The following is a 9,859-nucleotide window of genomic DNA, read 5'->3' as shown; positions in this document are numbered from 1 at the left end:
CCCCCTCCCTCACCCGCTTGGTTGCGTCCTCCTCCCTGGCAAATAACCCCCCGGCCACCTCCTTGAAGTAATCGTACATGGGCTCCGCATCCGCCATAACGGAGGCGGCGGTACGGCCCTTCGGACCCACCTGCAAATGTCGTACCACGCACGGACCATACAGTCGTACAAGCCGGTCGTGGTCATGGTCATGTGGCCGTATGGTCCAGCGTTAGGGCCACAGGCGGCAATGAAGGCCAGGTATGCGGGTTGTACGGAGTTGGCGAAAGTCAAAAACCTCACATCCGATGGGGGTCGATGGACATGGTATGTAGGTGCACGAAGACGTGAAGTTGAGGCTATGTGCCGGATTATGGATTATGGATACATCAAAGTGACGTGAGTTGAAAGTGAGGAGCCACGATAGCCCTTTCCAGATACAACCGCGAGCGAGGACCCTCCCTGGACAGACCCCAGGGGATCCCCCTCTTCTCATCAGCCCGACCTCGCCGCCTTTCCGCGGCCGTTTTTTTTTCCGCACCCACATTTTCTAGCTTCTCCAGGTCGCACTGGTCGGGGGCCAGATAGGGCCCCAAAAACGCGTCCGTACTTGTCACCCGTTGGAAACACAGCGCAGAAGCAAGCCAAGAGGAACCTATACGAGCCCAACGAGGGGGGAGAGAGTGGGGCGGAGAGCGGGGGGCCGGGGAAAGCAACCCGGAGGAGATGGAGGGTGGAGGGGGGCGGGGGAGCAGTTCTTCAGTTGGACAGCATTGGCCGGTTGGTTGGGGGAGGAGAGTGGTGTCTCACTGCGGCATGTCGGGTTTAGGGTTTCGGAGCTGCGGGACCTGATAGGCGGGAGAGCCAGCTGAAAAATTCCCGGTGCTATGCACATTATATAATAACTTTTGAAAGATTTTGCACCACTTGGAAAATTGAAAAATGTCTTGTGCGGATACGCTGCTGGCTTCTCATTTGTACGGAGGCGGGTTATGGGACGATGCAATTGTAAGTTATGACTTTGTCGTACCATCTCTGCTGTACTGTTGTGTGCTATTTGTTCTGGCAACAATCCTGTTATGGCCATTCGCCCGGTGTTGTTACCTCAGGTTGTCTTTTTTGTTCCCCCCACCTGCACCAACCCTGGTTGGTTGCCCTTGCTATTTTTACGTGTTTTCATCTCGTAATCCACCGGGCCTGGGCCGCCCGGTGGTTTGAGCCTGTTGAGCCTCTTGAGTGTCACGGTGGCCTGGGAGACTTATTTAGGGTTTAAGAGACTTTGAAATAAGGTATGCTCCTTACCGGAGCAAGTGACCAGGTACTGGGCCTTCTCCAGGACGCCAAGGTTATGGAGGCCGCGGAGCCAGCCAAGGCCGAGCGTCGCAGCCCTGAAACCGCCACCGCTGATACAAATAGCGAGAGGGAGTTTCTCGGAAATTAAAGCCGGAATGCCGAAATCCGGGTCCTCTATCTCAGGGATACAGACTGTGCCATCAGCCTTAGCCGGCCAAGCTTTGACCAACGCCGTGCCCGACAGGTCAGGGGCATCGAAAAAATCCTTGTTGGGCTTAGATGACTGCGTCTTGTCCTCAACGACTACAGCGGCGGTTGCGCCCGCTTGCACGGCGACCGGCCCGTTGGTCCGGGATGCTCCGCAACCCATCAATGATCCGCTTACAAATTTCACACGCAAAAATGCAAAGTAAAAAAAACAATATGCAAAATCCTCGCTCACAAAATAGTCAGCAAGGATACCGTACAGCTTGCCCGCAGTATGCTGAACACGAGCTGTTGAGCTCAAGGTAAACAAGTGATACACATATCGGGTACCTACGATACATAAGCGGCCTGACAGCCTTGGTGCAGCAACTCCTTAGAAGATCCAACACGCTGGCATGACAAATATGAATCAAATTAAGGCAGCTTAATCACACAATCAATTCATCACTTGAAGAAGTAAATAATTACACTGAAACAGAGAAGTACCATGATTGCGCACACGTTCGCGATGACCGAGGTAGGGTTCACCTTCATCATGTACAAATTGTGCCGTTGAGGGCCTTGGAAGCCGCGCACAACCATTGCCTGCGCAATATTTTCGCTGCGCTGGAATAGATTGCCAAACAGGCGAACGCATAATCGCCCCGCGATGTTAAGGCTTCCACTGCTGCCTTGAGCATCCCAGTTAATGCCGCGAGCTGCCAACCCCAGGCTGAGGTTCCTGACCTGCAAATCCACAGTACCAACGTTACGCGACGAATCTGAAGGTTATCAAGGCGCGCAAGTCGACAGACCAGCTAACTGGACATCTTTCCGGAACTACGCGCGCCTCTGCTCGCTTGCCGAGCACAAGCCAGACACATTTCCCCGCCTCCCCTGGGGCGGTGGAACAAAAGCGCAACCATATACTTCCATCGCACTTTGTTGCTATTGAGAATCCGTTCCGCTTCATATAGTTTTGCGCAACTTAAGTCCCAAATAACATGTCCCTTGACACACGCATACTCCCACACACGCATACTGCCGCATTTAGGTTTTGCACCCTGCCCTGCAGACGGCCAGGTCCATTCGGTGATTCTCTTTCTCCGACTTCCTCCCAACCAACTACAAGAGCGCCGTCTCGTGTAGTTTCCAAACAGCCACAACACATCCCCACAGAATATTCCCCCCACCCATCATCCGTCGCCTCCTAAGCGAACGCCAACACACACGCCCCTCCACCCACACTTTACTACCCTTCCCCCCCCCCCACTTCCTCCACACACACCCTCCTCGCCAACCCCCTCACCTCCAGCCGCGGTTCCTTCTCTTCCCCCCCCCCTCCCCCCCCCCTTCCCCCCCCCCACCTCTTCCCGCACCTCCGTTCCCCGGTGGCCCTGCCTGCCGTACCCCGTGCCGCCTCACCTCCTCAAACACAAGCGACATGAAACGCAGCGACAGCAGCAGCGTCATGGCGATCTCTTCCACCGGCACTCGCAGGACCCGCAGAGGGGACAGCCACCACCGCAGTGCTGCACGGTGTGGGTGCACGGTGTGGGTGGGTTATGTTTAGGGTTGGCAAAATCTTTAGATGGAAAAAGTATCTAATTAGAAATCTAATTAGATACCTAATCTAATTAGGTAAATCTTTAGATGGCCAGACGGAAAACTGCCTAAACGGTGGAATTTTGACCTGAAATTTTGCACACGATGCGGCTTTATCTTTTCCTGGATTTTCCAATAATTTTTTGGGCCGCTCGACACTGGGAACACGGCGAACCCCTATGGGCGCTCTACAGACGCGTGTCGGATGGCGCCACGGGGTGTAATTAGGCGCCCCGTGGCCCAACCGTCGGCCCAACCGCAAACGGAACCACCAAAGTACACATGCCAACATGCGGGACACGCCCGCATTGGGATGCAAAGCTGTCGGGCTCTGTTCTGCCGGCCTGTTCGACTGGCGTTTCACCGGGGTTTCACCTCCACACACCCGTCACGCAGTCAGTTGTCCTTGCCCACCGGCTGCACTACGCAAACGACAGAAACATCACGGCATTAGACGACAACAGCCCTAATTAGCAGGCCCGTCCGGCTCTAAAGCTTATTTAGGCGGCGTCGTTGTTCTGGGCCAGCTGCGCGATCGGGACGTTGTCCTCCTCGTCCCCGGCCAGCAGCTGCATGGTGACCTCCTCATCGAACAGGCGGTTGCGGGCCTTGGTGAAGACGTTGCCCCAGAGCGACCAGTTGCGCTCAGACGCGCAGGTGGTGGCGTGCATGCGCAGCACCCGGTTGGCGACGACGGCGACCGCCGGGAACTTGGGGGCGATGAGCTTGCTCCACACACGGAGGCGAACGTGGATCGCCACCACCTTCTTCACCACCACCTTGCTCTTGGGGTCATTGGTTTCCTGGCGCTCCGTGACGGTCGGCATCGCCTCGTTGCACTCCGGTGGCAAGCCTCCCAGCTCCAAGAGGGTCAGGTTGTGGGCGCCCCGGACTGCTCACTTCCGACCGCGCTGGCGACGTCCTTCTGGTGCTTCGCATAGTGATCCGGGCAGACAGCTGACGGGTTCTTCGCGCTATAGGACTTGTTGCAAACGGTGCAGACGAGGTTCACAACGCCTTTTACGAGCAACACATCGAAGATGGACCAGTACGCTGCGGCTTTGATGCTGCGCTTGGCTTCGCAGAGCTTCGCTGCGTACTGTGGCGCGTCGAAAGTCTGGTGGTTGTATTTGTATGTGATTGGCTTTTGGGGTCCTGGTTCTGCCATTGTGTATTTTTACATCTTATTTGTGTATGTAATAGAGCGGAGCAAGGATATGACACTAAAGTTACCTTCGACATAGCTGTTTCGCGTTTAAACGGTCTGGATCCGGTCACCGGCCTTTAGATAGGCATTAGATGGACTAGATACGTTTAGATGCCCATCTAAACGGTTTAGATAGGCTCATCTAAAATCTATATAGAAATCTAATTAGATGGCATCTAAATTAATTTCTAAATCTAAACTTCCGGCCAACCCTAGTTATGTTAAATGAATAAACTACTTCACAGAATTAGCGTTGGGAGCCGTTAGGGCCGAACGCCACACACTTTTCATATTTTAATAAGTGACGTGTATTGCGTGGGGGGGAAACCGGGCAGTGGCTGTGGGGGAGGAGGAGGCAGCAGCAGTAGGAGTGTGGGAGGTGGGGGGTTGGAGGGGTAGGGGCGGGTAGAGGTGGTCATAGGTGAGGCAATGCCCGAGTGCTGAGTACGTCGGTTTTCCCAGCGCGCCATCACCACACACACAGAGAGATACACACGCAGACGCACCTACGGCCATTTCCTCCCCCGGTGTGGTGACCAGGCACAGGCTGGCGGTCTGCAGCGCAGAGAACGTGAGTGACGAGGCGGTGATCGCGAGGTTGAAGGAGCGGTGGGTGACGGTGATGGGCCCCACGTGCAGCAGCACGTACTGGTAGCCGGTGTCCGGGATGGCGGGAAGACCCTCCAGGGACACAGGCGGGGCGCGGGTCTGCGAAGGGGTAGTGAAGAGGAACAATTGGGGGGGGGGATGAAAGTTCGGGGGGTTCGGGGGGTTCTAGGGGATCAGAACAGACACACGGGTCACCGGGTTTGGGGTGAGATTCAGGTAGAATGTTAGGATGTTGGGGATTTGGGTTTCAGGACGGGGCAAGAAAACACCTGATGGGGGATGTTTCAAGGGGGAACAAGGATGAAGTGAACGAGGGTGTGAACGAGGGTGTGTATACATATGTATGTATGTATGTATGTATGTATGTATGTATGTATGTATGTATGTATGTGTGTATGTATGCTGTTACAGGGTGGTATAGCTTCACCAGCGGCCCCCTTTCCCGAGGCAGTCCCTGCTCTCCCTTGCTAGAGGGGCACCCTAATCCGTCACCCCATCCGACTTCAGAATGCATTCTTTGGGTTCAGCAACTGCTCACCACCAGCATCCAACCAAATCTAGCGGATCAATGGCGCCACAACTTTGTTCCTAGTCAGCTCGCAAATTGCTATAATCACGTCCAACTCCGTCCACAAGATGGGGTTCCACCTCCCAATTCAACACCCCTCTCACACACCGAGGTCGGCAGGCGAATTTGAACCCGGAACTTCCGGGAGCAGACGTCAGGCCTTAACTTCTGCCAGCCACCTGCCTGTATGTATGTATGTATGTGTGTGTTTTGGGGAGGAAGGGGGAAATGGTTCGCCTCACTTCCCAAAACCCGGAACCCGACTTTTTTTCCCAACTGGTCGTCGCGTCGTCGCGTCGTTGCCCTTTACCTTCATGTAAGGACGCACACGAACCCCACTCAGATGAGCACGTTAACGGATGGTAATATGCCGTGAACGGCATTACCATCGCCGTGGCCATGGCAGCCTTTTTCACCCGCGGTGCTTCTGGTGCTGCTTGCTTCTGGTGCTGCTTGCTTCTGGTGCTGACGACTCGCGACTAAAAGGCGAGACATGTCCACTTCCACGATGTATTCCACTTCCTCCACACGAGGAGGCGTGCTCACCTGCAACACCGCCGGCATTCCGTCCGCCAGCAGCAGCGTGGTGAGGAAGAGGAAGGCGCACAGCAGGCCCAGTCGCCGCAGCTGCGACTGCCATAGCCTCGGCGGGAAGTTGGCTGCCGTGATGGCAGCCACGGTGCCGGCGATGGCGAGCCGGACGGCCGGGGAGGCACGGGCGATGAGCAGGTACATGGCTACCAGCCAGATCTGCCGCGATGAGAAGGAGGGGAGAAAATTACAGCGTGGTGCAGAGGGATGCACATAAGGGAGGTTGGTGTTTGGAACGGAGTTCAGTAGGTTGGAGCCGTAGGTTGGAGCCGTCCTGATTTGGTAGGTTGGAGCCGTTCCTTAGGTTCGGAACAGGGCAGCGTCGTGACGTGGCCTGGATGGGAGTTACGGAGTTATAAAGTTCCATAATGGGCTCCGCAGCCAACGGACTTCACGAACGGGGGGAAGGCTGCCTGCCGTGGACAAGGGCTAGCGCACGTGCGAAGTGAACGGGTGTGCATTTCTGGGAAACTTTTGTACGGTTGCCTTTTATACGGCTTGCAAACGCCGTATCCTTGCGATGCCGTTCCGCCCAACACGCACCTGTTTGATGCGCGCATCCACGGTATGGAGGAACGTTACGGGGGATGGCACGAACGAGCTGTAGGTAGATGGACGGGGAATGGACGGGTAAAGCGCAGCGATGTGTGGGGGCGATGGATAACGACGGGCCAGAAAGTGGGCTAAGATTTAGTTACCTGTAAGGCACGTTCGACACGCTAAGGATCCCGTTGAGTATTTGCTGTTGTATTGGTGTCTTTGTTTTTACATCTTTGTTGCCTTGCGCCGCAACATCGCCAGTGGCTCGTGCCCAAACAGCATACGTTCGCCGTCCCGCTGATCGCGACCATCGTGGGCTATGTAAAAGTGTGCGCAACGGCGTTGTCTGGCTGCAACACGGTGCGCAAGCAGGTTGATGCAAGTTTGCTGTGCATCGAGACATTAATTCGGTCTCCGTTTACAAGAAACAAAAAGGTATAGTGGTAGCAAACGCTTTCGTATCATCGGTGTTGCATGCAGCTATGTCTTTGACCTATGCTCGTCCGAAGAATACGGAAACGCTATGAACCTGCTTGCAACCTGTATCCTACAGAATTTTGGAGCGACTTACTAAGTAGCCTGAACGTAATATCGCAACGCTATCATCTGCCCTTTGTCCCCATGTTTGTCCGTCCGTGCTGGCTTTACCTTCTCCATGTGAAGCCTTCTAGCTTCCTCGGTCACGACCTTTAAACACACCTCTGGAGGCAAGGGGGTATATAATATGAACTCTGTATATAAAGTATGTAGGTAACATATGTTATCCCTAAGTCCTTGACTGGCAAGGTCGAATGTCGGACGAACCTGGGTGCCTCGGCAAGCTCCGCTTTAAAAAACGGCCTTCCGAGGTTGTATTAGCGACTTATGGACGCTGGGAGGCCCCTAACGAAGCTGCGGCGCGGTAAGCATTTGATGGCACCGGGTATCCAATCTAACAGTTGGAATGTCGGACACGTTCACCGCCTCCACAATCAGCGACTGCACGACAGGCTGCGCAACGTAATGGGCCATACTGATAAAATTTGCATTCTCTCCAGGGATGCCTACTTCAAAACCCACACGCATCACGGCGTCCTGGAGGTCAAGTGCCACATCAAGGAACTCAAAGAATTCGGGGAAGGAGTTCACATGTACTTCCTGTTGCTCCAACACATCGCGGTGCTGTTCGTGGTCCTGGCGTTTGTTCCCGGGGCGGTGCTGGTGATTTTTAACGCTCTCGGCGGTTGGTACGACACGGCTGACCTGGAGCGAACCATGTTGGGCAATTTTGGGCTGCTGACGCATAATGGAGCTGGCAGCGCACTCAACCTCACCACCTCGGGAATCTCGTCGAGAAGTGAGTTTTGGAGGAGGGCGGCGGCGTACAACGCAAAACGGTTGTGAAGCCGCCGCAGTGCCCGACTCTATTCCTGGACAGCTCGCAAGTGGTAAACTTTATCCCAGGTCACCACCACCGTCCATCGATTAGATGCACTTCACCTTCCACCGCATCGACCTTCACAGGTCTCGATACCGGGATCTCCCGGGGGCATTGGTGTATGTGTATGTGTGTCTGTCTTGTATTCGTCGGGAACTCCCCTCGTACGTCACGACTCGCCCCACTCCATTTACACTTTCACAACAGCATTCACATTCTTCAACCTTCCCCCCCTCTCCCCTCCCCTCCCCCCTCTCCCCTCCTCCCCTGCCCTCCCCCCTCTCCCCTCCCCCCTCCCCCCTTCCCCCGCCCCTCCCCCGCCCCTCCAGGTGTATCCCAGGAGGGCTCCGTGACTGCGCTGTTCGCCTCCACCTGGTACCAGCCAGCCGCCAAGGTGGCCGGAATGAACAAGAGGTCACTGCTGGTGGCCATGTCGGCATTGGACCTCGTCGGGTGAGAGCGGGGCAGGGGAAAAGGGAGGGAAGGGGGGAAAGACGAACCACTAGCGAGTGAAGCCGCGAGAGGAGGGAGAGGGGGAAAGGGAAGCAACCCACCTACCCACACCCACCCACCTGCCTTATGACCTGCCTGCCTGTCTGCCTAACCTACCTTACCTTAAGTTCTTCGGATTTCTGTTCCCTCCCGGAACCCTTGCTTCCCCAGCCACGCTGCACCCCGGCGCCCTTCCCTTCCCTTCCCTGCTCCTGGCACATACACATACACACATACACACACATACACACACACTCATACACACACATACACACATACACACTCACATACACACACATATACACTCACATACACACACATACACGCGCGCGCGCGCAGGGTGGTGGCGTTCTTCGGGTTCGCCATGTTCATGATCTATCGCGTACGACGCACCGCACACGCCAGTGACGCCTCCGCCGCCACCCTCAAGGACTACTCGGTGCGGGTGGAGGGGCTGCCGCCGGACACGTCAGCAGCCGCCTTGAAGGACTACTTGACCAAGGCGGCAGGGGAGGGCGTGGAGGTGCGGGGGTTGGAGGGGCAGGTTGGGGTTTGCATCGGCGAGGCGAGGGCTGTGATCCGGCTGTGATCCCCACCACCCTCTCCCTCCTTTCCCCTCTTCTTTCCCCTCCCCCCCCTCTTGCCCTGACACTCTTGCCCTGGGGCAGCAGCTTCACTAGTTCACGTGGTTCGTCTTTCCCCTCATCCCCCCCTTTGGTTTCCCCCGAACTTCCCTCGTCGCAGGGATCCCTCAGTACGGATCCCTCTGTCCCTCTGTGCCGCCCTACGCCCTACGGCCTCACTCACGCGACCCTGCCGCCCTTCACCCGTGCGTCTCGTCTCGTCTCTTCCTCGCAGGTGGCTGAGATGGAGCTGTGTCGGTGTGTTGACAACCTGGTGGCGCTGGTGGTGGAGAGGGGCAAGCTGGTGGAGCAACATGAGCTCACATTGGCGAAAGTGCAGAGGACGGCCGAGGTGAAGGTTTTTACAATCTGAGAAGAGTCCCCATAAGGAAATAGTTGTGTGCTTGTGCTTTTGTGTGTGCGTGTGCTTGTGTGTGTGCGTGTGCTTGTGTGTGTGCGTGTGCTTGTGTGTGCGCTTGTGTGTTGGGGGAAAGGGAAGGGGAGGGGGGATATAAGGAGGGGGGGAGGGTCGCCAGGTTGGCAGCCACGATTGACGGCTCCCTTATCATGGGGCCATTTCCTCCATACCGAATGCCAAACCCCATCGCCACCAGCCCCGCCGCCACAACCCTCAGCCGCCTGGCCGCGGCTTCGGAGACGGGGACGGGGACGGGGAGGGAGATATGCGCGTCCGGATAGTACCCGTGCCAAGCCCTCACTCCTTCCCCTCCCTTCCTCTTTATTATCCG

The 9,859-nt window shown here is 56.1% G+C and overlaps 3 protein-coding genes across 3 annotated transcripts in view; 1 reads left to right on the top strand and 2 right to left on the bottom strand.

Annotated features, from left to right (window-relative positions):
- Nucleotides 1-1,642, bottom strand: part of VOLCADRAFT_91267 (uncharacterized protein) — a gene marked incomplete at both ends in the record, with an annotated part of 7,723 nt that extends 6,081 nt beyond the window's left edge. The window contains 3 exons of the mRNA XM_002950708.1: nucleotides 14-130; nucleotides 525-634; nucleotides 1,282-1,642. Of these exons, the coding sequence (XP_002950754.1) occupies nucleotides 14-130; nucleotides 525-634; nucleotides 1,282-1,642 (588 nt within the window). The remainder of the gene's footprint in view (nucleotides 1-13; nucleotides 131-524; nucleotides 635-1,281) is intronic.
- Nucleotides 1,643-1,923: 281 nt separating this feature from the next.
- cot1 (cobalt transport protein) lies at nucleotides 1,924-6,635 on the bottom strand (the record flags this gene model as incomplete). The annotated part of the gene is made up of 5 exons (XM_002950707.1): nucleotides 1,924-2,205; nucleotides 2,884-2,990; nucleotides 4,777-4,978; nucleotides 5,994-6,197; nucleotides 6,582-6,635. Coding segments are annotated over 5 exons (849 nt in total), but the record flags the coding sequence as incomplete, so codon positions are not given.
- Nucleotides 6,636-7,658: 1,023 nt separating this feature from the next.
- VOLCADRAFT_117676 (uncharacterized protein) overlaps nucleotides 7,659-9,859 on the top strand; it is a gene marked incomplete at both ends in the record, with an annotated part of 10,187 nt that continues 7,986 nt past the window's right edge. The window contains 4 exons of the mRNA XM_002950810.1: nucleotides 7,659-7,914; nucleotides 8,325-8,448; nucleotides 8,827-9,010; nucleotides 9,346-9,462. Of these exons, the coding sequence (XP_002950856.1) occupies nucleotides 7,659-7,914; nucleotides 8,325-8,448; nucleotides 8,827-9,010; nucleotides 9,346-9,462 (681 nt within the window). The remainder of the gene's footprint in view (nucleotides 7,915-8,324; nucleotides 8,449-8,826; nucleotides 9,011-9,345; nucleotides 9,463-9,859) is intronic.

Source organism: Volvox carteri (genome assembly GCF_000143455.1).
Source record: "Volvox carteri f. nagariensis unplaced genomic scaffold VOLCAscaffold_20, whole genome shotgun sequence".
Classification (NCBI taxonomy): domain Eukaryota; kingdom Viridiplantae; phylum Chlorophyta; class Chlorophyceae; order Chlamydomonadales; family Volvocaceae; genus Volvox; species Volvox carteri.
This window is presented reverse-complemented; position numbering and strand designations above follow the sequence as displayed.